General features: G+C 29.3%; 1 protein-coding gene across 3 annotated transcripts in view; it reads left to right on the top strand.

The window, feature by feature from the left end:
- Positions 1–27,347, top strand: part of rols (rolling pebbles) — a 182,929-nt gene that overhangs the window by 97,850 nt on the left and 57,732 nt on the right. For all 3 annotated transcript variants that reach the window (XM_065504846.1, XM_065504845.1, XM_065504847.1), the window contains exon 3: positions 27,039–27,221. In XM_065504846.1, coding sequence (XP_065360918.1) covers positions 27,039–27,221 — 183 coding nt within the window. The remainder of the gene's footprint in view (positions 1–27,038; positions 27,222–27,347) is intronic.

The following is a 27,347-nucleotide window of genomic DNA, read 5'->3' as shown; positions in this document are numbered from 1 at the left end:
TGGACCTACAATGGGTCAAAATCGGGAAAAATATTTTGTAACCCGAATTTTTTTTTTCATCAAGAATTTTTTTTGTCATAAATTATTTTAAAAAAAAATATTTTAAAAATAAAAAAAAAAATTTGAAAAAACCAATTTCGAAAAGAAAAAATTTTAAAAAAAATTAAATTTCGTTTACCTAAAAATATTCCAAAAAAAATTATTTTTAAGTATAATTTGGTGAAGGGTATCTAAGATTCGGCACAGCCGAATATAGATCTCTTAATTGTTCTATTTACAAAGAAACTTTAAAAACAATTTAAAAAAATTGGACTTTTAGATGATTTTTAGTGGTATGGCACCACTAAAAACATGTTTCATATTTCAGTGAATTAAACAACCATTCAAAGTAAAACCAAATAAATTAAGCAAATGCAATACTATTCGTACTATAAGTAAGTTTTTTTGTTTTCGTGTAAAACTTTGTTAATATTTTTGTTTGTTTTTATGATTTTTATTTTTGGTAGTTGTTACATATTGAATGTCTTACTCTCATGTTACCTTTTATGGTAGATTTATATGTTTAGGCGTTAAAAACGCCCATTAAAAATGAAGAAAAATTATATTACTTTTCAATTTAAATTGATTTTTTACTACACATTTACTTGATGTCGAGTTGATGTCTTTAAAATTGGAAATGAAATGCGTGTGGATTTGTATATTTTGCACTTTTTTCTTAAAAAAAAAAAATATGTATCATTTTTTAAATACAATCAAAAACGTCAGCAAGTGGGTTTCTTTGAATCGAGAAAAAAAAAACAGAAACAAAAACAAAAACTGTTGTATTTAACAAATTTTAAAGAATAAAAAATCAAACTGCCCCCATCCAAATATTGTGTTAAACGGAAGTGTTGTTTTTGTATTTTTGTTTTCTTATTGATTTATGTGATAAATTTAACACTTTTATTTGTTTATATTTTTGCGTTTCGCTGGAAATAAATGAAGATTTTTTTTTGTGGTTCAACATATGTAAAGTTTAGTTCACTAAAAATTTTCGACCTACCTCACACACGCAATATCGCATTAACGTTACTGTTACTGTTGTTGTTGTTTTCGTTGTCGCATATTTAATGGCGGTTTCCGGTGTGTCTTATTGTTGACACACATTAAATAGTGGTTTATGGCTGAGTTTTGTTTCTCTCTCTCTGCCTGTGGAATTGACATGCATTTGGTTTGACACATGTTTTTTTAAGTATTTTGAGTTATTGTTGTGTTACAAATGTGTTACGGTTATAGTTTTTTTTCTATTAAGGCGGCAATAAATCATTAATACCAACTTGGTTATGGCAAACATACATAAGTAAGTTATTTGTGAAGTTGTTTTCTTAGTTATAATATCATATTTGGTAACAAAGATGACAACTAGTTGTTCAACAAATTGTTTGATTGTTTGTTTTTAGAGCATCTTTCTTTAATTTTTTTGAAAAGAAGCTGGTAATTTGGTGTGTTCAATTTATGAGGAAGTGGGTCAATGTCAATTATTTGTGCAGAAGTATCAATTTTGGTTGGCAACTATGGCAAGTGAGTTGTTAATTGAGTGTCACATTTCAATTTAGATTGTTTCATCTATAATTTAATATAAGAAATCATGTCTTAAGATGATTTAAATTTCTAAATATTGCGTGTTTAATAAGTGCTTTAAAATGTATTCACAACTAAAAACAACTGTCAACTTTTTGTGTTTAAATTCATAAAAATTATTTTTTTTTTGAACTAAATCGTTCATTTGAAAGACTGGGTCAATAAAGTAGTGACAGTCCTATGAAAATATTTGTATAATATACTAACTCCTCAATGTTTGACTAATAAAGTTGGCCATAATAGTTTCAATAGTTTTGCAACATCTTCTTTATTTTCTAAATTAATTACAACACCAAAATAATTTTGTCTATACTCTATATGACATTTTTGCGTCGGTAATATTCTGCCAACATTTTTACATCATTAAGGTGAAAAATAGTATATAATAGTATAGATCTATATAATGAATTTGTACCATTGACTTTTCACTAATATCTTTGAGTGGTTTATTGCATAGATATGGAATTGTTTCATTAAACTTTCCTTAAGTTATTTTGACAGGCGTGTGAATTTTATTAACAAATTATTTATATTTTTTCAGAAAAATAAACTGCTCATAATAAATGTTTGTTATTTAAAATCATCACACTTTTAAACATCATAATATCGAGCCCTTAGCGCCAAATTATCGTAAGCGACAAAACACAAATTTTACAGGAGAAGGTTTTTTTTGATTATTTTGTAATTTATACAGAGAATTTAAAATGTTATGATGCAATATAATATAATTTCGTTCAAGCTATTTGTCTATTTTTCAAACATATTTATAACTTTTGACAATTAAAAATTCATGGAATACTTTATTGAAAAATATGACAAAAAATGTTTTTTATTGAATTTTTGCATAAATAAAAATTTTTCGAATTGAAATTTTTATTTATAAATAGTTTTTAATGAAATTTAACAGTTATGTAGATTTTTCTATTTAAAATGGAAAAATAAAAACGAATTTTGAAATTTATTATCAGCAATCCCGAAATTCCCAAAAAAGTGTTGAAAAATTCCAAAAATGGGAATTTTTAGTTTTTTGGCTATAATATCCATACCAGGGTCGGGTTTATCTGGACCCTTCACAAAATAATTAGAAACATATTGAGCCACCTAAAATCGGTTACTATATTTTGATATCGAATAAGCGATTTGAGAATTTTTGCCCTAAAGTTTTATTTTACATAAAAAATAGGTGTTTTTGAAAGGACCTGGTCCCCTCGGTGACAACAATTTTGAAATTTGTTTTCCTTTAAAATATTTTATGAAAACTTAGCGTTTAGACAGTAGAAATTCCTCTTAGAATTTTTTTGCGATAACTTAAAAAGAAAAAAAGTTATTTTTTCCCAAAAAATAAGCGAAAAATCGCCTTTTAAAAATTTTTAAATTCAAATGCTTTTAAACAATTCATTATTTTTAAACAATTCTTTTTTTATTTGACACATACATGTGTTGTTAGTCCAATAAAGGAAAACTGAAGAAAATCGGGAAATACTTGAATCCGCTGTTATCAAAAAACTCGTGTGGGGTGGGTAAAAATGTTGAAAATTTAATTTTCAAATGAGAATATCTTCTAAGCTATAAAAGATAATTGATAGCTACGACTATCAATTGTAATTTTTTGAAATCGGAACTCAAATCAAGAAATATCGTTTTAAAAATGTAACATACCCGAGATGTCCTACTTTGATGGATCTTGGTCACGCCCCTGGTGGGCCCATGAGGTCCACGTTCAAAACTTAAACTCGACAACACTTCTTCTTTGCGCATGTGAAGTTTCATTCAAACCAATCTAATCATTTAGAAGTTACAGATTTATTTCCCTCTTTTTTTCCTATACCACTTTGTGTCGCTTAAACATTTACTTACGATAAAATCTTACCCCCTATAATTTTGAAGTTGAAGTTATTACCAATTTTGAAATTCTGAGAACGCTTAAACATCAGCCGGTCCATGAAATTTTAATTTCTGCAATAAAAAAAAATTTTAAAACTGTCGCTTACGATAATTTGGCGCTAAGTGCTCGATATGTTCCAACCTAAGACGCAAATGTATTTCATATTCAAAATTTACATTGTATATAACAGTATTTACTATAGAAAATCATGTGTATAACAGTATTTTCTATAGAAAATATTGTGTACATCAATATCTTTTATAGAAAATCGTACTTATAACAGTATTTTCTATAGAAAATATTGTGTATAATATTATTTTCTATAGAACATTTTGTGTATAACAGTATTTTCTATAGAAAACAGCACTATTTCCTATTGAAAATCTTGTGTATTACAATATTTTCTATAGAATATATTGTGTATGATAGAATGCTCAATTATGCCTATACATTTCACATTTACCACTTTCATTGCTCACCCAATAAAAATCAAACATTCTTTGATTTGATTCAATACATTAAACAATTGATAGGTTAACCTTCAAATTTGACAGGCGATTTAATTGAACAATCCACATAGTTAGCTAATTTTAAGATATTCCTGTCAAATCTAGCGTTTCCTTCATTCATTTCATTCAATTTCCCATCAATTCAAATCTAATACAAAATAGCTTTTTAACTTTTTTTTAATTTTTAATCCATAGGAATTTATGTCTGACTTTTTTTTAATTTTGCTCAACATAAATTAATTAATTCGAAGTCCTACTTATTAAAGCTTTTTGATTCTATAAATCGATTATACGAACAATCGACTTTTTGTTGAAAAAATTAGAAATATCGAAGTCGACTTTTTGAAAAGAAGACGAACAATAAATTTCATTATCTCAAAAGAATTTTTACCTTTGTTGTAAAAATTTAAAAAGTTATTTTTTTTTTCATTAATAAATTTTGCGATCATCTAATTTTTTAAATTAAAATAATATAAAAAGTCGAAGAGACGACTTTATCTAAAATTTATAAAATTCGAAAAGACTATGGAATCGTACTGCTTGTGAGAACTAATAGCTTTGTTCAAGCAAAATTTAATTTAAGTTAAAATATGTCTAACTGCCCAATTTGGCAATACATATATACAGCACAGTGAGTTTCTTTGGCTTGAGTTAATGACCTTAATTGCAAAACAACATTGAAAACTAAAATTGAAATTTGATATTTTATTTAAAAAACAGACTTGACGTCAAAACTAAACACACATAACAAAATTTAACTAATGTTAAATAAAACTCAATTTTTAATCAAAACTTTTTTAACCATAATAAATTTGACTGAAGTCATTCTATTGGAAAAATGTACAAATAAATTTGGCACAAACCATAAAAAAAACTAAAGATCAAAAACTTAAAGAAAAACAACTTTAACTAAAACTCAAATAAGTGATTCCAGCGAAAGTAATATGACTCCAATTTGTTTTATACTACAAAACCATATTTATTATTTTTCTTATTTTATTTAATAATAAAACTTTCAAAAAAATTAATCAATAAAAAAATGTAGACAACATTTTATTAACTAACAAAAATGATCGTGTATGCAAAAAAAAAAATCAAATTTAAAATATGACATTGTAATAAAATAAGCAAAGGAAGCAGCTAAAAAAAAAAATCAAATAAAAATAAATTGTTAACAAGTTCAAATATAAGAAAATGTTTTTTGTAAATTTTATATTATAATTTATGTGTTTGTTAGCATATAGAGTTTAGGCCAAGAAATACATCATCTACAAAGTTTTTCAGTTGTTAGTTAGTAAGCGTATACACTTTGTTGAATGGAGAAATTGTTTAAAACTGACGTTGTCTTAACGAACTCGTAAATTAACATTTCGCTTAAGAGGTTGATCATATAATTTTCATTTTTTTCTTTCTTATTTTTGTTTTGGCTTAAACAAAAACCATATAAATTTTTCATAAAATTTGTTTTTATGACATAGAGAAAATTTTACGAGTTGTGGTAGCTGCAGTCAGTCGTAAAGAAGAAAATATAAATGAAAATAGTCGTGAGATTTTGCATTTTTGATGAACTCATTTCGTGCTGTGGCATATTAAAACTTCCCCCATGGAAGTAAAATGGTGATAAATTTTATTTTATTTTTTTTAATTTTTAAAATTGTTGTTAAAGAAAATTAAGTTAACCTAAAAACAATTAATTATTTTAAAAGCTAAGAGTGCAACTTAGGGAACATTAAGTAATTAATGTTGTTATTTTAAAGCATTAACGTTTTTTAAAATATTTTTTTCAAATTAGTTTTAATAATTTAGCATAATATACTGAATTAAACATATTTTAACAAAATACGCCGTTAAACACATGCGCCGGCCTAATTACTATTAAAGCTTATTGACTTTGAGCTCTTGTTAATATAACGGTAAACAATGATGCCTACTTTAGTCAAGCAAAAAGCCCAGTAAAGCCAATAAACAACTAAAAATGCTAAACATTTTATTACTTCCTCTTTTTAAGAAATTATTTAATATAATTAAGTCCTAAAAGCATTAAGTAATCAATTAAATGCAGAAATATTTTAATAATAGCTACTGAAATAAATTCTATTACAAATCCATTTAAACAATACCTTATTTTTGTTATAAACCCAAAAATTAATACCATTATTCCTTTAAAAAACCACAAAGAACTATATTTTTTTTTTGTCGTTCAGTATAATTTGTTTTTCACGAATTGCGTTCGCAATCTAAAAATAAACATATTTTGTAATTATTTTTTTATATTTTCGGTTTGTACTCATTTTGTTTTTTTTTGTTTTTTTTGCTTTAAAAACGTGATGATATTATTGTGTGATAAATTATAATTTTATGTTGGTTGCCTCCACACAAAGCGCCAGCCAATTCAATTCTTATCTGAAATATTTGCCAACAATAGCAAGCGAAATGTAACAGAATATAGAATGAACTAAACTCATAAATAATAACTTTAGTACTTGAGTTTTCAATGAACGCGTCAGGTAATTTTACGTGGCAACTAAACAACAAACTTCATTCACAATTGCGAAAATAAAGTGAAAAAAATTACTTAACAATGAAAACTAATTTAGTTTAAGTACTAGTTTTGTTTAACCACGTACTTTAACTTTGACTTGTTAAAAGTTTTTTTGTTTTTTGCAAAATGAACAAAACAATTTAACAATATTTCAATTTTAAGAACTATTTGTTAAGGCAATTAGCTAGTTAACTTGACGCTGCACTGTGTAGTTGTCAAACTATTAACTACATAGTCAGAACTGGAAAGAGGGTTTGAAAGAATTTAGAAAATACGCGTATACACAAAATGTTCATGTTAGTTGCAATATTTGTTTTCTATAGAAACAATTTTCTAGAGTTAAACAAAAAATTTTCCAAGAAAAATACAGTTAGACACATAATTTTCAGTACAAAATTCAGTTGACAGTTGCGGGAATATTTTGGGTTATGTCTTTAACATCCCTTTGAATATTGACAGGCGACAGGCTGTATCGATCACTGAGGGGTCTCCATTGCAAGGGGATGCGTCGTTGGATATCTGTACAGATAGGTCTTTGGCTAGGGTCTAAAAAATTCCCCACTTTCGGAAGGGTGTTAATTTCAGGCTGTCGGATCAATTCAGCGTTAGGTTCAAGCTGCGAATGAACTGGCTAAATCCGATACTCGTCTGAAACATCAGGAAATCGACTGATTTGTTGGTGTTCTGTTAGACACAAAATTTTCTATAGAAAATTCTGTTAGACACAAAATTTTCTATAGAAAATTCTGTTAGACACAAAATTTTCTATAGAAAATTCTGTTAGACACAAAATTTTCTATAGAAAATTCTGTTAGACACAAAATTTTCTATAGAAAATTCTGTTAGACACAAAATTTTCTATAGAAAATTCTGTTAGACACAAAATTTTCTATAGAAAATTCTGTTAGACACAAAATTTTCTATAGAAAATTCTGTTAGACACAAAATTTTCTATAGAAAATTCTGTTAGACACAAAATTTTCTATAGAAAATTCTGTTAGACACAAAATTTTCTATAGAAAATTCTGTTAGACACAAAATTTTCTATAGAAAATTCTGTTAGACACAAAATTTTCTATAGAAAATTCTGTTAGACACAAAATTTTCTATAGAAAATTCTGTTAGACACAAAATTTTCTATAGAAAATTCTGTTAGACACAAAATTTTCTATAGAAAATTCTGTTAGACACAAAATTTTCTATAGAAAATTCTGTTAGACACAAACTTTTCTATAGAAAATTCTGTTACACACACAATTGTTTATGGAGAATTCAGTTATATACAAAATTTTCTTTAGAAAATATATGCGAAAACATTGCAAAACTATATAATTTATCTATTAAAAATCAATTGTAAAACAATAACACTCTACTAAAATTTAAAATAAACATTCTTTAGTCCTTTAGATGTCAATAAAATAAATATTAATCATTTATTCAAACTCAATTCTAAACAAATATGTAGTATGTATCTGCAATAAATGTTGTCCTAATAAAATGTCATTTAGAGAAAGCAATTTAATTGAAAAATTTATTATTTCAATATTAACAAGATCAGGCCAAAGAATTATTATTAGTTTTGACGTCAGCAATCCGCAGACAAGACACTCATGCTCACACACTAGCAAAAATGACATACAATGAAAACAAATTCCAATGACTTAATGACAGTTCATAGTCCACAGAAAATGTGTAAATACAAACGAATGAACACTTTAAAATATTAAAACTAAAAACATACAGCATCAATTAAAAACTTTGCATAAAAACTATAAATTTTAAATGAAAAAAAAAAACTAAAAGAGAACAGACAAATTAAAACAACAAATTAAAAAAATATGGTCAGAGGAATGAGTTGCTTGCTGTAAACTTCGCACACTTTTATCAAATGTACATTCAACGCCAAGTTGTCAGTATGTAAAGTTAGTAACAACATTTTAGTTTTGCTGACTGACAGACTACATATCAAAGGGTTTTCAATAAACCAGAATGAAAAAAAAACAAAAAATGTTAATTAATATGTCGGTATGTTTTTGTTTATTGTGGTTACAATTTTATAAAATAAAAAAGTCAACCATTTAATTAAAAATGATACAATAAATAAGTATATCAAGTTCAATAAACGTGATTAAAAAGCAAATACGATTGCCAGTGTAAGTACGTATGAATATTTGCATAACCAATTTTTAACAAGGAAATTAAAAATGAATTCCTACTAACATGTTTAATTAACGGAAATTCATTGTCTTTGTCTTGTCGGCGTTGTTGTATTTTTTTAGCAAATGCTAATTTTAAAAATGTATTTATTTTTTATGTTGTCACTTGGAAGCATGCAAACATTTTAATGGTTTTTTTATTAATTTATTTCAACTTTGTTTTGTTGAAAAAGTGACTCATGTCGAGTTTTTTTTTTCAAATAAATAAGTTAACTCAAGCATTTCATTAAACATATTTAAAAAGAAGCGGCAAACAAAAACTATACAATATTAAATATCGAATTTCACACGTACTACTATAAAAAATTACCTAAACTTTTAACCTTTTTTATAAATAGAGACAAAACAAAAACACAGAAATCAACCTTAGCTTATTTGTAGTTTAGACCAAAAGTGTAATTTTTCTACATCGTTACTATTACAATTACAAAAAACAAATTAAATAATAAAACAGATCCATAACAATGTGACAAAAAATAAAAAATAATTGAACCAAAACCAGCTTAATTAGTTACAAATTACAGTTTCAAGTGTTTCAAGGTCATTATATTTATATGACACACCTCTGTTACAATTCTGATTTGAATTTGAAACCAATAACAGACCAAAATAATTGACATTTTATTTTGAAAACATGAAATACAAATTAAAGCATTCTGTTCAAGTATTTATGTAACAAATGTTTTTTTCGAACTACTACATTTTTTTAGCGATAAAAATATGTAAAATAGTTGCAATCACAGATTACACAGATATGAATCAGCTGTTTCCAGTTATTTAGCAATAGAAAACAAACAAAAGAAATTGTCAAAATGGTTGTGGTTTGGAAAGATGGACAAATATATATCACACTCGCCGCCTATTGAAAATTGAACGTCAAAATAATCATACGGTTCAATATTACTTTTTTGTGAACTGTCATTTGTTTCATAAGAAATATACATAGAGCGAATACTCTCCTGTCAAACACCTAACTCAGTTGTCTAAAAAGTGTAGTGGTGAGAATTTTTTAGTAAAACTATGTGAAAACAAAAACAATACTCGTATGTGTGATTATTTTGAGTAAATTTAGGTTTGAGTTTTTTCTAGTTTCCGCTCTTATTGTTTCTCTATGGTTGCAATCATAGGACACTGTTACACGTTCAATATATATTGCGATATTTATCGAACGTGTAGCATGCAGTATTGATGGATCGCGATCCAAATCGCAGAATATCGTAATTTTGCGTGATCCATTACAATGGATCGCGATCCAAATATCGCAATATATATTGAACGTGTAGCAGTTCCCATAGAGAAACATAGAGCGGAAACTAGAAAAAAACTCAAACAAAAAAATTACTCAAAATAATCACACATACGAGTGTTGTTTTTGTTTTCACATAGTTTTTTCTACTAATACATTCTCACCACTTAGGTTTTTGACAAGTGAGTTAGGTCTTTGACTGGGGAGTTTCCGCTCTATGTGTTGCAATAATATTCAAAAGAATTGTTTAGTCGTATTCTCTATGATTACTAGGGTATTCAATCGGTTAACCGTTAATCGGTTAACCGATTAATTTTGGTCGGTTAACTGTTCGAATAATTCAAAATTGCCGATTTTCAAATAACGAATAAACCGATTAATTTGTGTCGGTTAACCGATTAACCGAAATTTCTTTTTTTTGCACTTTAACATATTTTTTTGGTTCTTAATTTTCCATTTTAATTCAAATACAAATGTGAAAGTAAAATTACATATTTTTTCGAACATTCAATTTACATGTAATTCTCGAATGAGAACATGATAATAGACGAAACTGGAGATACTACTGAAACGAGTTTTTATCAGAACTTATCGAAATTATTAAAAGTATTTAAAATCTAAAAAGTCTAAAAAGGACTCCAATGGAATAATGGAGGATTTCATATGCTTAGAAAAAACTAAAAAAATAACTGACAAATTGGATATTATTTATCATGTCTTACTTTCGATTTCTCCAACTCTACAATCAGCGAGAGAGTTTTTTCCAAGTCGAATTTTATTAAAACTAAAGAAAATTATTTACTTTTTGGTTGAATTGTTATGTTTTGTTTATTTTTTATGTTTTTGTTCTTTTTATTAATAAAATACTTCAATAAATACACAAAATTCGTGATTTAGTTTCAGTTTAACATTTAAATAGAAATTATTCGGTTAATCGAATAATTTAAAATTAACCGATTATTAACCGATTAAATCTAAACCCCGATTAATTATTTGCTCGATTAACCGATTAAACCAGAAACCCGATTAATTGGAGGGCATCAAAGGCAGTTATTGTTTTTTTTTGGGTATTAATCAAATTAACGAAAGTTTACTATTCGATAATACTATAGTCGACTTCTGTACGCCATCGAGAGTTCTGATTATTATGATGCATTGGCTGCCGGCGGACTTCATGCCCTAATAATTGACTCTAAGCTCTGCGGCAAGGCTCAGTATTTCAGGCATAGAGGTGTGGGAATACAGGTCATGAGAATACTTAACATCCCTGTGTATATTAACAGGCGATTTACTGTATCGATCACGAACGGGTCTTCATTAATAGGGGATGTTTCGTTAGATATCTATACAGATGGGTCTTTGGCTAGGGTGGTTGGTGGCTATAAAATTCCCCACTTTCGGAAGGGTGCCAATTTCAGGCTGTCACATCAATTCGGCGTTAGGGTGCCGGGTCATGCTGCGAATAAACTGGCTAAATCCGATTCTCGTCTGAATGATTAAGAAATCGACTGATTTGTTGGTGTTTCATGCTATAAGACCAGATAGTCTACTCGGACTACATTTTCATCAAAGCATATATTACTGCTGTAAGTTGACGGCTTGGGTGGGGCTTTCACAGAATTAGCTACGGATTCTGGTAGCTATGTTGGCAGCGCACAGTTTCACAGGTAAGCATGCAAATAAATTTAATCTTCCTTCTGTCTTTATGAAGATGACAAGGAATCGGGGATGGATATTCGGTAAATGGATTCGTGCATCGGGTTAATTTGGTATCATGAATATTGCAAAAAGGTTATGGATCCAAGTTAGCCCGATATCTCTAGCTGGCTACCTTTACAACCTATACTGTGACTACTAAAGAGTTTTCCAACAAAGAATAAAACACAGAATAATTGTAACCATAAAATCTGCTTCCAACTTGACACAATAGCGAAAAACCTTGACCTAATAATGGCGATCATTTTAATCGACGAATAAATACGGACTTATCCGATATAATGACATCTTATGGTTAAAATAGTGTCTCTTGAAGCACATGTGGCTTCTGTGTGTTCTAATAATGTATAGTTTGCTTATTGACTAATCCATTAAGCTAAAAATTAGTTTTGGATTAAGGGCTCTTAAAGTTGTGACCAGTAACTCGCAATTTCGGTAGTCACTGATGGAAACAGACATCAATCATATTTTACACCGCAACCAAATGATATGAAAATCCCTTCATGCCCTGAAACTCATACTAACTCGACAATGTGTTTTCCAAACATGACCAGGAAGTAAAAATTGAGGGGACACTTCGATCTTATGCGTTGGAGTACACGTAGTGGTCGACATCTCGAGGTTTAATTTTCGGATTCTTGTTGATGCCGCAACAATGGCATTAATTTCCGCCTAGAAAATGATACAGTTATCGGGCATACTGAAAGAAATCTGAGTTCATCAGAGAAAATTCCCCAGTCACTGCTCATTTCGTTTTTAAACCGCCAGTATAGTCTGAATATCAAGCGAATAAGTCACTCTGCAATTTTAATTTCATTTCATAGAAGTCTTTAAACAAATTCCTTTCCTTTTTTCATTATTTTTATCATCATAATATCTTTAAATGTATGCAAAATCTCTGAAGCAAACATTTTTCAATTTTCTCAAGAAAATTTATAACTTAATTTTTCTGCTTAAATTGACTTTACAACATGCATCAAAATCCCGTCAGACACAACATACCACATTTTTGCGGTCAAATCAATTTAAGTGCATAAATTTTATGCTAAACTCTAACCCCAACTAAAAGAAAGAAAATTGAAATTTCAATACAAAATAAAAAAAAAAGAAAGGAACAATTGTAAAAATTTTTAAATCCACAACAATCATAATTTTTTTAACTCTGGCTGCATTTTTTTTTCATAATGCGTGTTCTGCCACAACATAAACATAGAAAAGCTAGAAAATGAAATTATTTTCAAGCTGACAATAGACAAACTAATAGAAAATGAAAATAAAAAAAAACTGACCACAAATTCAATTTACTAAACTGTGGACGAAGGAAGGAATAACAGAAAACTAAATTATCTAAATACACCGCTCAACAGCCAACAGCCGAGTTTATTTAATCATACTAAAAAAGATTGCATTACATTTTGGGTAAAAATTTAGATTTGTTTGCAAATACGTTCCACACTCAGTACGTAGAGGTTATTTACATTTCCATACATCGCCAATATGCAGCATGATCGTTTGTAGTTGTTGTTGCTGTAAATTAACGCCCACACCCGACAATTTATGTATTGTGTAGGCGGGCGTTTTAGTGTTGGTTCATTTGTAATCTCAACAATGCAATAAATTGCTTGGAAAAGCCTAACATACACTAAAATTCATTCATAAAATTCAAATCCAAAGGAGGAAAAATTCAATCACTCAACACGCAATTCTCTATTTTTTTTTTTTTTTTTTGTATTTTCATGTACGTTTAAATCGTTTGAACGTGCGAGGAAAATTTGCAACAAAAAAAAATGCTGTAATCATTTTTATGAAATTGATATTTAACACAGTTTTATGTTGTAGAGCTTATAATAAAAACAATTTGAGTCGGGTTTATAGTCCAAATAAATGAGTCGATTTGCAAGATATTAATTCAATTTAATTAATAGTTTACTTAACAGTTTCTGCTACTTAATTTTAAATGGAGTTGAAAACTAGTTATTGGAATGTTAAAATATGTACGTAATTGATTAAATTTTTAATCCAAGCGCCAGTTAAATGAAAGCATTATTTGTTTTTCAAGAAAATATTCAGCAGTATGTAGTCTAATAATTCACATAGTTAGTATATGCCTAACAAAAAAAGTGAAGGGCTAGAATATGAAATTGACGTTACATACGCATACACCGTAATCGTCACCGAAAACGAAATTCCATACATTTGCCCCGAAAAAAAGTTCGTTTTAGAAATCGCCAACGAAAATTGGGAACGAAACGGCACCGATTAGTAACGAAAAACCTGTCATTTGGGACCGAACGAAAACAATTTCAGCAGATTTTCTGCATACACCGATAACGAAAACTGAATAACGTTGGTGTTCGTCACCGTCTCGTTTCCGAATTGTTTTCGTTTCAGTTGGGTGCGTTGCGGCATAAAACAGAAACGAAATTATTTTTTTAATTTTTGATGTCGCACATTAAATAGAATTTCATTATTTTTGACAAAATCTATTATTTTTTCCTCTTCCAATAAATAAAAATTATTTTTTTTCTTTAAATTTGAAATAAAAAAATAATTAAAATAATTTCGTTCATACAGCACCGAAAATAACCTAAAAATGTTCGTTCAAATTCAAATTATTCGAACATAACGTAAAATAAAATTTGATCTTACTTCAATGAAACTGTTTATAAATGGTGCTTTCTAAGCCCGATAGAACTTACGAAAGGGTTAACTGTCAAACGAACTGTCATACTGCGCTCACTTTTTGACTTTTATGATTAGTATGCTCTGGCAAATCATCATGAATGGATTGATGCTTGAACAACGCTACCAAATTTACTTTTAAAATCTGTCATCGATTCTCGCAACTTATAGACGACGATTTTATCGCAAAATTGTGTTCAGCGACGAGGCTCATTATTGGCTTAACGGGTTTGTTAAACAAAATTCCCGCATATTGGTGAGACCAATTCACAACATATCCTACAGACTGCATTACTTGCAGAAAAATCCAAAGTTTGGTGCGGTTAACCGGAGATGCCACGGACCTTATTTCTTCAAAAATTAAGCTTGAGTTCGCATTAATGTCAATGGAGATCGTTATCGAACCAAATATGGATGATATTAATGGCGCAAACATCGACCGTCAATTGGCATCCAAGGTTGATCATGGTTTGTTACCGACTTCCTATCATGAAACCTTTCGGCAGATTCCCTTCTCTCCCTTTAATTCAGCTAAGAGTACGTTTTTGATTAAAGAATTACAATAATTGTTTGGGAGTTGAAAGATAAGCTAGCGAAATAATATCATTTAATTGTCTATCTGAAATTGTTCTTCGATCGTTCTGTATTGGGTTATCCTTTAAAAAACAGTGATCTTTGGACTTCGGCTTCGGGTGTATTGGATATACTGATAAGTCTACTGTCACTGGATTTGTTATGGACAATGGTGACAATAAACTTGGCAACTCGTGCACTTTGTAACTTGCAATGCAGTGCAAGTTGCTAGATCGGTTGGTTTGGAGATCTGAATATCTCTCTAGATCACTGTAATGTATTTTAGGCTTTGAAGGAAGTTGTGAACTTGTCGAAATCAAATGTGCTCTTCAAAATTAAGGAATGCATATTTTGATAGTCGAGGCCGATTCTGAGAACAAAAAGTTATAGAACACTTTTTGTTCTCAGAATCAGTTGTTTATCTCTTAACGGGATGGCTGAATAGTTTAACATACTGAATCTGTTTTGAAGATATAAGTGATAATTTCTGTTCATGCTCTAGGAGCTACGCTGCTTATTTATCTCTTACATAATAAAGGATGAGGCCTGAAGAGTATATTAGACTACCGGGAATTACTGGCATTTGAGTATGTGACTCTTTGATAGCATACTTGGTGTTTCAGAGAAGTTTTAAAATCCTTGTACCTGAATGAGATTAGACTCGGTATCATGAGAAAGTTCACTGATGATTACAAACATATAAAACCCCAGTAAATCTACCATGTGAATATTTACGACTTCCTCATTTGTATTGTTGAGTATTTGGGGAGGATATTCAGGGGTTTTGAGGATATTTGTGATGTCATATATACAGTCAACATGTAAGGGACATGCTGGGAAGGACAGACCAATTGTTTGCTCAACACAGCATCCCGTCGCCTTTTCATATTACCGAAACCTTTCCTTGACATCGCGAGAAGGTGTATCAGAGATATCTTATTCATAGTTTAAATCGGAATGAGTTATCAGTCAAAGGGGTAAATACTAGAACCTGCTATCACTCACTAAGAGCGATCTTAGAGTACTTACGGAACTATTTACCGGTCATTGTGATTTCAGGTATCATCAATTTGCTTTGGTCAATGTTGAGTAAAAACAGTGCAAATTTTGCGACATACACGATGAGTCCTCTGAGCATGTACTTTAATATTGTTCAATATTGGAATCGTGCATAACAAATTGGTTCGAAATCTTTTTGGACCTTAATGGCAACGGTGTATATTTCTGATCTCTCACCAAGCTGCTGAAACGATCCAATGGTTAGCGTTACTTTAAGCCTCTCTAATAATAAAAAATAATATAAAGATTAAAAATTAGTATTCAGGGTGAGCTAAGAGAAAGGGTGATCGGGAAATGTTGCTGGTTACTTTCTATCAATTGGAGTTACTACTTTGTGGTGAACTGTACACTGTCTTATTGATCAAAATACTGGGTGTTGACTACAATGATTTCGTCTCATTATTACTAAATTTACCAAAGATCTTTATAACAATTTATTAAAGATCACACTATAAAAAATATTCCTCTAACTTCTTCAAATGAATGAACAAATATTGTATGTAAAACATTGAAGATTACTTTTAAAGTGGCCATTCATGTTTACCAAAAGCTACATAGACTCAAGTATCTGTGGTTAAATTTCTTTTGAAACACTTCAAAACTTCAATTTAGATGAAAAAAAAAATTAAACACGAAAATAATAAAAGCAAAAGTGAAGGTTTATTGTAAAATATTAAAAATACAACCAACATCTTTCAACAACAGACTTTTATAACAAAAAAAGTTTTACTTTCAAACAAAATTTCAGCCAAACAAACTATACGATAAACACTTTTTCTCCAATATGAACAATAAAAATGTTAATTGTCAATAGCTTGTCAAAGGCAGAGAGTCAAGCAGTCAGACAGGCAGGCAGTCAACCATCCAGCTAGCCAGACAGACAGTCGTTTGCAACTGTTGTTTTAACAAAAATTTCAGTTAAAAGGCTTTTGTATTTTTAACATACAACTCTGGTACAAAACAACTCTGGCATTCAACACGTACTTGAAGTCAACAACAGAAGTCTGTTGTAGCAGGAAAAAAAGCGCGCCGGTTTTGTTGAATAAGTTTCTAAAAGCACCATGTGTTCACAAATAAATACATGCAAAATTAAGGCACCACTAAGTTTTTATAATAAATAATGCAATTATTTTGTCACAAACATAAGATACACAGAAAGAAATTTAAAAAAAAAAATGTTAAATTTAAAAAATAGATACTAAAAATTAAAACGATATTCAAGGATCTGAAATCGAATTTATTTTAACATTCAATTGTTTTATCAGTTTAGATTTCCTTTAATTCTTTGACTAATTTCTCCAAGTGTATTTAACGTTCCTAGGGGCATATTTAAAGTTTTTAGTATTTTTAAATGTTTTCTTACGTTACAAATTAATTTGCAGACCCTTTTTCAGTTTGCGCTACCAGTATTTAGTTTTAGCAATATGTCATTTTATGTTTTCTTGTTTGTTTTTTAAACAAAAAAAAATAAGCAACATTTTATGTATTTTGTTTATTGTCTACATAAACATGACAAAAACAAACATTTGCACTTGTTAAATAAAATAATTCCTGAAAGAAAATGTTTAAACTACATTTTGCATTTAAAAAAAAAAACATAAAAAAGAAAAACACATTTACATCCATCCACCTTGCTCCCTTTTTTTGTAGTTGATGTCGTTGTTCTGGTTACTATTGTCTGGCATATGGCTCCGTTTTTGTCTCGATTATGTTTCCTAGACTGTGGTCTCCGCTGTCTTTTGTTGTAAGTTTACGTGCAACATACAGATGCAAGTTTTTTTCTACTATTTTGGCGCGTTTACCAACGTGGGTTGGCTTTTGTCTGCAGTTTTTATATGTTGCGTCTAAATACGCAGGCGTATGTTGACATTGTAAAGTTCAGCTTGAAATTTACCAATTAACACAAGTTTAAAATTGTCTTTTTTTGTATTTTATTTTTCTTTTTAAGAAAATAATTTATTTTCCAAATGAGAAGACAGGATTTTTAATAGGATGAACGATATTTGTAGAAATTTTTAAAATGAACCTCGGTTGGAAATTTAGTGTCTGTGTAACCACCAGACCAAGGCTAAAAACTTCTTCCATATTATATAACTAATCTATGATTTAAATTAATCTTGTTATATATTTAAAATTAGTTGTTCTTCAAGTTTCTCCAACCCACATACACCTCTGCCTGTTCTTATTTATTTGCAAATAAAATATCTGAATTTGTACTGCATACTTTAGGGAGCTTTTTTATTACAGTTGACTGGACTCCGAGTTTTAACCGGAATTTTTGATTTTTTTTCTTTACAAACCATCTCCTAAAAATTTCGAATCGAAACTACTAGAAGTCGTTTCAGCCAGCTCTAAACATTACGTGGGTTGGGATCGTATTTTGGCCCGGCGCATTTTCATAGCACCGGAACTTTTTTGTCCGATCGCGAGTGATAATATGCCGGAAAGGGGGTTTTATTCTTAGGTTAAATCGTAATGATGATCGATCTTAGTGTACTTACTTAACTATTTATCAGACATTGTGGTCTTAGGTACCTTCAATTAACTTTGGGAAAGTTTGAAACGAGGTGAGTCCTCTGAGCATGTAATTTGTGATTATTTCCAATATTAGGATCGGGCAGAGCCTAGCAGTATCTCCACAAACATGATACTTGGTTTCATAAAAAGCATGAGCTTCAGAAATATCCTATGTGCAGCCTTTCTTACAATAATGAAAAACATACAGATAATTTGGGTGTGATGTGAGAGCATAATCTAGCAAAGGGGTAAATTTTCCTCTTTCAAAATTTTAAATTTTGAAGAGCCAAATGTATAGACAATCATAACACAACTTCGAAAAACCTAACTAATTAATTCGATTTAAGTTTAGTTTACTAAAATCTTAATAAAGTATTAAAAAATGTCCTAACAAAACAAATTTTTCAGCTAAATTCAAAAACATCTATTTGAACGAATTATTAAATTAATTCATAATAAACAGGCATGTCATACATTTTATTCGAAATGGTTTCAATTCCATAGTTTTTATTCCGATCGATTTCATTTTAGGTTCTTCAGATTCTGTGTAATTTATTAATTCCAAAAATATTTAATAATTCTGTATTTCTGATTTTAATTTGACAGCGTTTTTTATTTTAAACAAACGTTTTTGTACACAAATTGATTAAAAATTTTAGAAAACCAAATAATTTGAAAACTTAACGTGGTTTCATTCCGAAACAAATTTTAGTTTTACTTTTTCTGAAGAAGCGAAATACGGATTTGGATCGGAATGGAATTCTGTGACAGGCCTGAAAATTTATTCAACCTTTGAATGTTTCAATCAAATTTACTACAAATATGTTTTCCTTCACTAAATTTGTTTACGGAATTAATTCCACTTTCGATCGAAATGCAATTCTGTGACAGGCCTGATAAAAAAAATTTGCTAAAGCCTTTTTGTAATCGATTTGAATTGAAGAAAAATTGTATAATTCAATAAATTGTATTAAGCTATTTTATAATGAATTTGAATTAAAGAAAAGTTACGAGGATGAGTCAATAAGTCCGTGACTTTTTGAATTTCTAGCCTCTTAAACGAAATGGAAACACTGCTCCTATCAAAAGGAAAATGCCAGTTGATTCCTGTCAAAATTTGAACAAGCTGCGTTTGACAGCCATTGATAGCGCGACTTGATGAGAAAATGGAGAAAATTGTATTTCGTGTGCTCAAATAAAGGCTAAAGCTTGATAAATACTATGGGAACTCTGCACCATCAATTTCAATTGTAAAAAATTGGTTTACATAATTTCGTTGTGGCCGTACAAGTACGGAAGATGCGGAATGTTCTGGACGCCAATCATAAGCGTAGCTAGACTATTCTGGGGTGGGCAAGTGTCCTTCCCAAATAGTAAAAATAAACAATTTTTTTTAAAAAAAAATAATTTTTTATTAAAACAAAACTAAAATATCACAAAAATTCAGTTTGCTAACATAACTACTTCATTTTCAATATTTAAAACTGCTAAACAGTTATTTATTCCTTATTATATTAGTTAGACAAAATACTATTTTTGAGTTGAAAATATTTATTTATATCTAAACACTCTGGCCCATAATCATAGTCAAAAATAAAGTACATTTTAAGAGAATTAAACTCGACTTTACTTAAGAGTGGACTTTAGGTCTATCATAGACAAGTTAAAGTATACTTCTGACACTGAAGTCGTCTTTAAATTTAAAACTAGCTGAAGTTGTTTTTAACTCGTTTAACAACAGCATCAGCTGTTCTTCGCCGAGTAAAAAAGTTCGTCACAAAGTAAAAAATGTTTAAGTTACAAGATATTGGTAGAGATTTTGCAATTATTGAACAGTTATCAATAAAATTAGTACCAAATTATCGTAATTATGATATTAATCTTATCTTTTCCACTTTTCCACAACAAACAACTTTATTTCTTTAGATGTCCCGGTTACTTTTATTGTTTACGTTTTTTGGATTTTTTTTTAATTTGGTATGTCAGCTGTTCAGCGTTGCCACTAGTCTGTTTTTTGTTGTATATTGTATGAAAACATTTTCTACATTTGCGGTGGCACCCAGTTAAAGTCGGTTCAATTTAAAACATACTTTAATTTTGACTATGGTAGCAAATTAATAAAAAGCTGGTTTTTATTTTAAAGTTGTTTTTAAAAAGAACCGACTTTAGTGTTTGACTATGATTATGGGCCTCTATATTTAAAAATGGAATATTGTATACAGTGTGGTGGCCAGGAATTTAAGACAAAAATTGTTTGCTAAATTCCACGTGATTGTCAATTATTTTTTCAAATACTTCCACAAATATGTATGCATGAGGACTGCTTTAACACACAAGTGTGTTTTATTCGACTGTGTCAATTCATACATATTCACCACGAACACATACAATTTTTCTACAACTTGACCAACAATTTTTTTTTTTTAAATAAACATATTTTCTCACATTTATATCATTATATTTTTATTATTATAAAATATTCGGACCAAATTTCGTATTTTTAGTTCCATTAGTTTCGGTCATATCATGTTATTAACAGCGGATGTTCGCTGAGGTGGGTCACCGTATTTGCACATATCTTTGTCCATATATGTTTTACCGATTTTTCCAAACATTTTTCAGAATCTAGAAACATTAATAATAAATTTCATACCCTTAGAGGTCCTTTTATTTTGGCTCTATCGCACTTAAAATTTAGTTGATGAAAAAAATTCAAATGTTTGTCTTAAATTGGTGGCCACCACTGTACATATATGTATATATACGCCTTTGTACAAATATTATTATAAATAAAGAATTGAAAAAAACTGCTAAATTCTAAATCGTTCCTAAAGCATTGCACTACGTAACCATTGTTTTATTCTACGCATAGCTGAGAAACTTCTTTCGCAACTAGCAGAACTAATCGTAATGCATAATGCCTCTATGATAAGAATGTTTGCGCTGATGATATGTGTGATCACGAATCCACAATAACTAAGTTTAGCCTGTCGGATAAACAATGAACCAAAATGGCTAGCGGATTTGACTCCTTTATTTTAGCTTGTAAACCGTTTTTAAAACCAAACATTACATGTGCTCCGTAGTACGATTGGCATTGGAATAATTTTTAACTTTTTGGGTTCCAAAAACCCCATGATTAATCTTTCTGCGACTTTCCAAATTTTTATCTGGGGTGGGCAGATGCGAGTCTGGGGTGGTTTTGCCCGCCCCAGCACCCCTATCTACGCCAATTGATGGTTTTGACCGATCGGCGATTGAAAGGTCGATAGATTGTGGAAGCCACAGGCATCTCACATGGCTCAGTGGTTTAAATTTTGAATGATCACTTGGGTATGAGGGAGTTTTCCGCAAGATGACGTTTGCTCACAGTCGAATGCACAAAAGTGTACACATATATGCAGTTTCCATGGTAAAAATCCATGTATAAAGCAACGAAATGCACCCTCTTCCGCCCTATTCTCCGGATTTTGCCCCGAGTGACTATTTCTTGTTACCAAAACTGCAGAAATGGCACTGCAGATAGAGATTTGACTCCTACAATGAAATCATCTCACAAGAGAATTGCAAAAAAATTAAGAAAAGTTGGACAAAGTGTATAGAGCTCAAAGTAGACTATGTTGCAAAGTTGCAAAATAAAATGATTTTATTTATCCGAAAACCTATGTTTTATTCACGGACGGACTTATTAACCCACCCTCTCATATATGTACAGAACATATAGAGTTATACCCAAAATTCAAAGATGTTTGAGTACATACTCTGAACTCAGATTAAAAATTCAAGATATCTTCTAAAATGTTTGTAATTATATTTATTATATTATCTCTAAAATCAGTGATTTCCATCTACAGATTTAAATCATTTTGATATTCATAAAACATGTTGAACGTATTTTGTAAAAACTTCCGCTGCTAATTTTTTTTTTTGCCATTTTAACCCTCATTACAAATGACTGCATTTAAAGCTTTAGAATTACAATGCATTTAAATACTCATAAAGCAGAAACCCAAACACAAACTATTATTAAAACAGTCCCACTTCCTCGCATATTTTTTAACATAGTTTTCAATTCAAACCCAGTAATAATGAATAATAATCCCGCATTAAATATTTGAACGAAAACCAAAAATAAAAAAAAAACAACAAATACAATTGATGTAATGTTCACTGCCAGACTTTATGTCGTGGTTCTTGGGGTTTTTTTTCAGTTGCACAGTATAAATTGTTATGAAAAAAATCGTGGTCTACAACCCACACGCAAAAAAATCTAAAAAAATTGCATGGACTTTTTACAACACTCAAAAAATTGTTTTAGTTATATTAGATACAAAGGATTTTGTTTGAATTTTATACCTAATACCTATTTGAAATTTCCAAAACACTCACTCAAATGTTTTGAGTGCACCGGACGTTGAATGGCTTGTTCTTGTAAGCATTATTTTCGCATAAAAAACCCACACAAAATTTTCAAAATTGCAGAATTATTTTTTTTTATTTGTGTGCTGCAGAAAGGTGTTTTATGATGAAAAAACCTACCCACATATTCCAGACATGTTTGAAAATGCGTAAAGGAATAGTTTTTTTTATTTGAATAAACAAATTTAATTAAAATTTTCGAGGTTAAAAAATCATTATTAACAACTTTAGCTAAATAGTGAAAATTTCTATTGATTTGAATTAATCTTGAGATAATCTTAAATTTAATTAATGTAAATTAATTTTAATAATGCATAATATTTCCCTTAAAAGGTTTTTATGGTTTGATAAATTCTATAAAACAATGATAAAAACCCATAATAACTGAAAATATACGATTATAAACAAACAAACAAATGAAAAGTAAAATATACAATGAACGTAAGCAACGTAAAACTAACAACCCACATAAATAACAAACTACGTTGAACCTCATGTAACCAACCAACCAACTGTTGTTGGTAACACTAAACTTTTGATTGCTCATGTAGTAAATAGACACAAGAAGTTTTGAGTTTAGAAAAACAAAACAAAACAACAACACAACAACAACAAAAAACACAACAAACTTGTTAACTAAACAGGTTAAAATGTGGTGAATGAGTACAAGTACAAATAGACTGTTGGCAATTTAATATCATCTGTTTTCAACTACCCACACTTGCAGTGGAATACAAAAAACAAGATCTGCATAAGATCGATTGTCTGATGGTTTTTTAATCATATGCCCATGTGTTAAACGGGCATTTTTTTAGCTGTTTGCGTTCTTTAGAGTAGCAACACGGCGAATGGACGTGCAAAAGTTGACAATAATTAACGACATATTCTGAAATTACGAGTGTTCATGTACATATAACTAACTATTGGCCAACAAAGAGAATATAAATTTTGCGGGAATATATGTAGCTGTATAGATACCCTACTTGTAAATAGATATCCTACTTAGTTAGCAATTTTGAAGTCTACTCAGAGAATCCTCCATATAAATACATTCCACAGAATTTTAAGATCGAAATAGAATTTGAAGATCATCAATATTATCGAATTCAGGCATAAATTTAGTAGAAGTAACGACCAATGATGATACTTCCAGCCCAAAATCCGTACCAAACAGTGACAAGTTTTGGATACATTTGTTTTCATTTCATAAGCCCCGTTTTCATTGTCATACACTTCAAATGATCTGGCAAAATTGTATTTAAAAGATCAGGAATGAGATAGTAAAGTTTAGACTCTAAACGTAATATGTAATGAAAACATTTGACATTGAGAGAAAATTCGGATGAAAATTTGACAGTCGATCCTTATTATTTGTAGTCGTATTATATCAGGGTTCCATTTTTATGCACTTACTTCACACGGATCGTGTAAAAAGAAAAAACAACAGTCAAACGACTTTTTTACATTTTTATAGCATACGGATGAATTTTCATTTTATTTTCTCTTCGTAAATAAAGTCATATCGTCTAACGCCACCTTTAAGTAACGTTTACATTGTCCCACATGTAATATGATCTGTCAAAATTTTTTTGTAGAAGAATACTAATGTAATAGTTAAAACTAGAGTTTCGTGTTCGGTTTTAATCGAAACCGAAACCGAGGTTTTTCAAGGCTTAAAACCGAAACCGACAATTATTCTTCGGTTTTTAATTTTAATCAATTTTCAGTAGAAAAATTAAAAATTTAGAAATGAGAAACAAACTATTTCATCCAAAGATTCATCCAAGTATTTCCTGACAATTAAAATTCAAATTAATGTTTATTTATTTAATTTTAAAAAAGTTTCAAATATGAAATAAAAGTATGGAGTACTGGCTGAGTAAAATAATTTAATATAATAAAACGTACAAGTTTGAAATCAAAGTAATTTCTTGATTATAGGTTCAATATTATAGAAAATTCAAAAGGTACCATTTTGAAGAACGAAAAAGTACTCCTTAGTTTTGTTTAGGTCTCCTTTTTTGGTATCATAATACCATTGAGCCCCTATTCTTGATATACTTTAATGTATATAAGCTAACTATTTAATTTAATATATTAAAAAAGTACCATTAAAACAAAATGTACCAATTTTCCTTATCCTCTTGAACACACGGCAAATTTTAATTTTAAATTTGTTATTTAATAAGTTATCACAAAACCGACCGAAACCGATCGGTTTTACATTTTTTAAACACCGAAACACCGGTTTTGAAATTCTTCGGTTTTTCGGAAGCACTAGTTAAAACGGATGAATATTTGACAATCGTTTGCATCTCTTTATTTTTTAAAATTAAAAAAAAAACAATAATTTTTATGTAAACAGTGCAAAAAACATTAACAACTTCATATGGATCGTGTAAAAACAAAAACCAATAGTCAAACATTTTAATCATATTTCTTTGGCATAGAAATAAATTTTCATTTTATTTCCTCTTCGTAAAGTTTTATCATCTAAAGCCACTTTTAGGGAGATTTTGCTTAAATTTCCATTATTTTCAAAATATATTTTGAATTTTGGGATTCCCTTTACAACAATCATTTGTAAAAGATGCAATCTTTACAGGAATTTTTACTCAGAATTTCCAAAAATTACAAATTACAATTTTTACCCGTTAAAGTTCGAATTTCAAAAAAATACCAAACAGCAGTCTGCTCATTTTTTTATTTAAGGAAGTATTTTGTATCTACATATATTTAAACATTTCAAGTTTCATTCAAATAAATTTAAAAATGGACGGATTTTCTAAAAAAGTACCAAAAATAGATTAAATTTTTACCGGAATTTTACACTGAATTTCAAAAATGTATCCATTATAGTCATTCATATTCATTTTAAGTGTTTATTGCTTTGAAAAATATCGTATCAATAAACTCCCAATGTACAATTTCCCACAAATGTCCTAAATTTTAAAAAAGTACCTAACATTTATCTGCTCTTTTTTATACCCTTCACCTTCGACAATATGGATATCTAATAACATATATTTCAAAGACCTTTGCAACGACGTATATAAGACCATAGTAAGTAGAACCAACAATGGGTCAAAATCGGTAAAACTATTTTTTAAAAAATTTTAAAATAATTTGAAAAATAAAATGTTCCAAAAAATTACTTTGGAAAAAAAAAATTTTGTTTACCTAAAAATATTTAAAATTTGTATTTGAAGTATAATTTGGTGAAAGGTAATATAGCTCTCTTACTTGTTTTAAAGAAAGAATTTGTTTGTATCTATATTCGTTTAGAAGATAAAATGTTAACAAATTTATCGTATTTACCACCTAAACATTTAAATTTCCATAAGCGCCCAATGCTTGATTTTTTTGGACGAATTTAATTCTCTAGATTCAGGCTTTTGGGATGTGCGATAATGAATGACTTGGTAACGTTACTCTTTCGGATATTTGATTTTGATTTCGAAATTCCCCTCTATTTAATTTTAGCAAAAGTCTCATTAATGTCATTAATCTTTCAATTTACATACATACTTAATATTTGAATGTGAATACCAAATAATAACTAATAAAAGCGTGTCAATAATCAATTAAATTTTAATATATTTCATTCCTTAAAGGGAAAACATTACTAAATTGGCATACGAAAATAATGTACGGTAACTCAATGGCGCTATAAACTTTTTTAGGAAAACCAGCTGCCAAAATAGCACATATCGATTTATATTAACGATCCAACTATTTTAGGCTATTTCACGCTAGAATATAAACAGTTGTATTTTATAGTATGAAATAATGTTTAGCTGTATTTCTCAAAGTAAAATGCTAATTTGAAATTAATTATTCAGATTGTGTGAGTGTGAGCCTACACAAAACGTGAGTGCGTGTGAACGCATAAATTATTATGCTAATATTATCAATTAATATATTGTTATAAAAATAAGACAAATATTCTATCTTCATTGAAATACTAACTATGCATTAAATTTAGTTTTATTATATATTAATTGAAAATAAAAAAAAATTAAAAAACAACATTTGTTCTTTGTTTATTTTACAGATTTGCAATCTATACGCCGTTTATTGGAACATGATACCAGCGGTTCGGTTTGCCCCAGTTGTCGCATTTCATTCGACAAAGGTAAACGACGAAAACTGATCGATACTTGTGGTCATGAACGTTGCTATTCCTGTATGTTCCGCAACGATCAGTGTCCGATGTGCATGAATAGTTCGCTAAAAGGTGAGTAAAAAACTGTAGCAAACAAACAGTATTTTAAAGAATTTTGATTGAAATGGTTTAATTTAATGAGATTTGGGAAGGAGTGTTATTTTAATGGTGATAACCGAGAATGAGGTTAGATAAAAA

This window comes from Calliphora vicina, chromosome 3 (assembly GCF_958450345.1).
Source record: "Calliphora vicina chromosome 3, idCalVici1.1, whole genome shotgun sequence".
Taxonomy (NCBI): Eukaryota; Metazoa; Arthropoda; class Insecta; order Diptera; family Calliphoridae; genus Calliphora; species Calliphora vicina.
The sequence above is the reverse complement of the archived record's forward strand: the minus strand, read 5'-3'. Positions and strand labels throughout refer to the sequence as shown.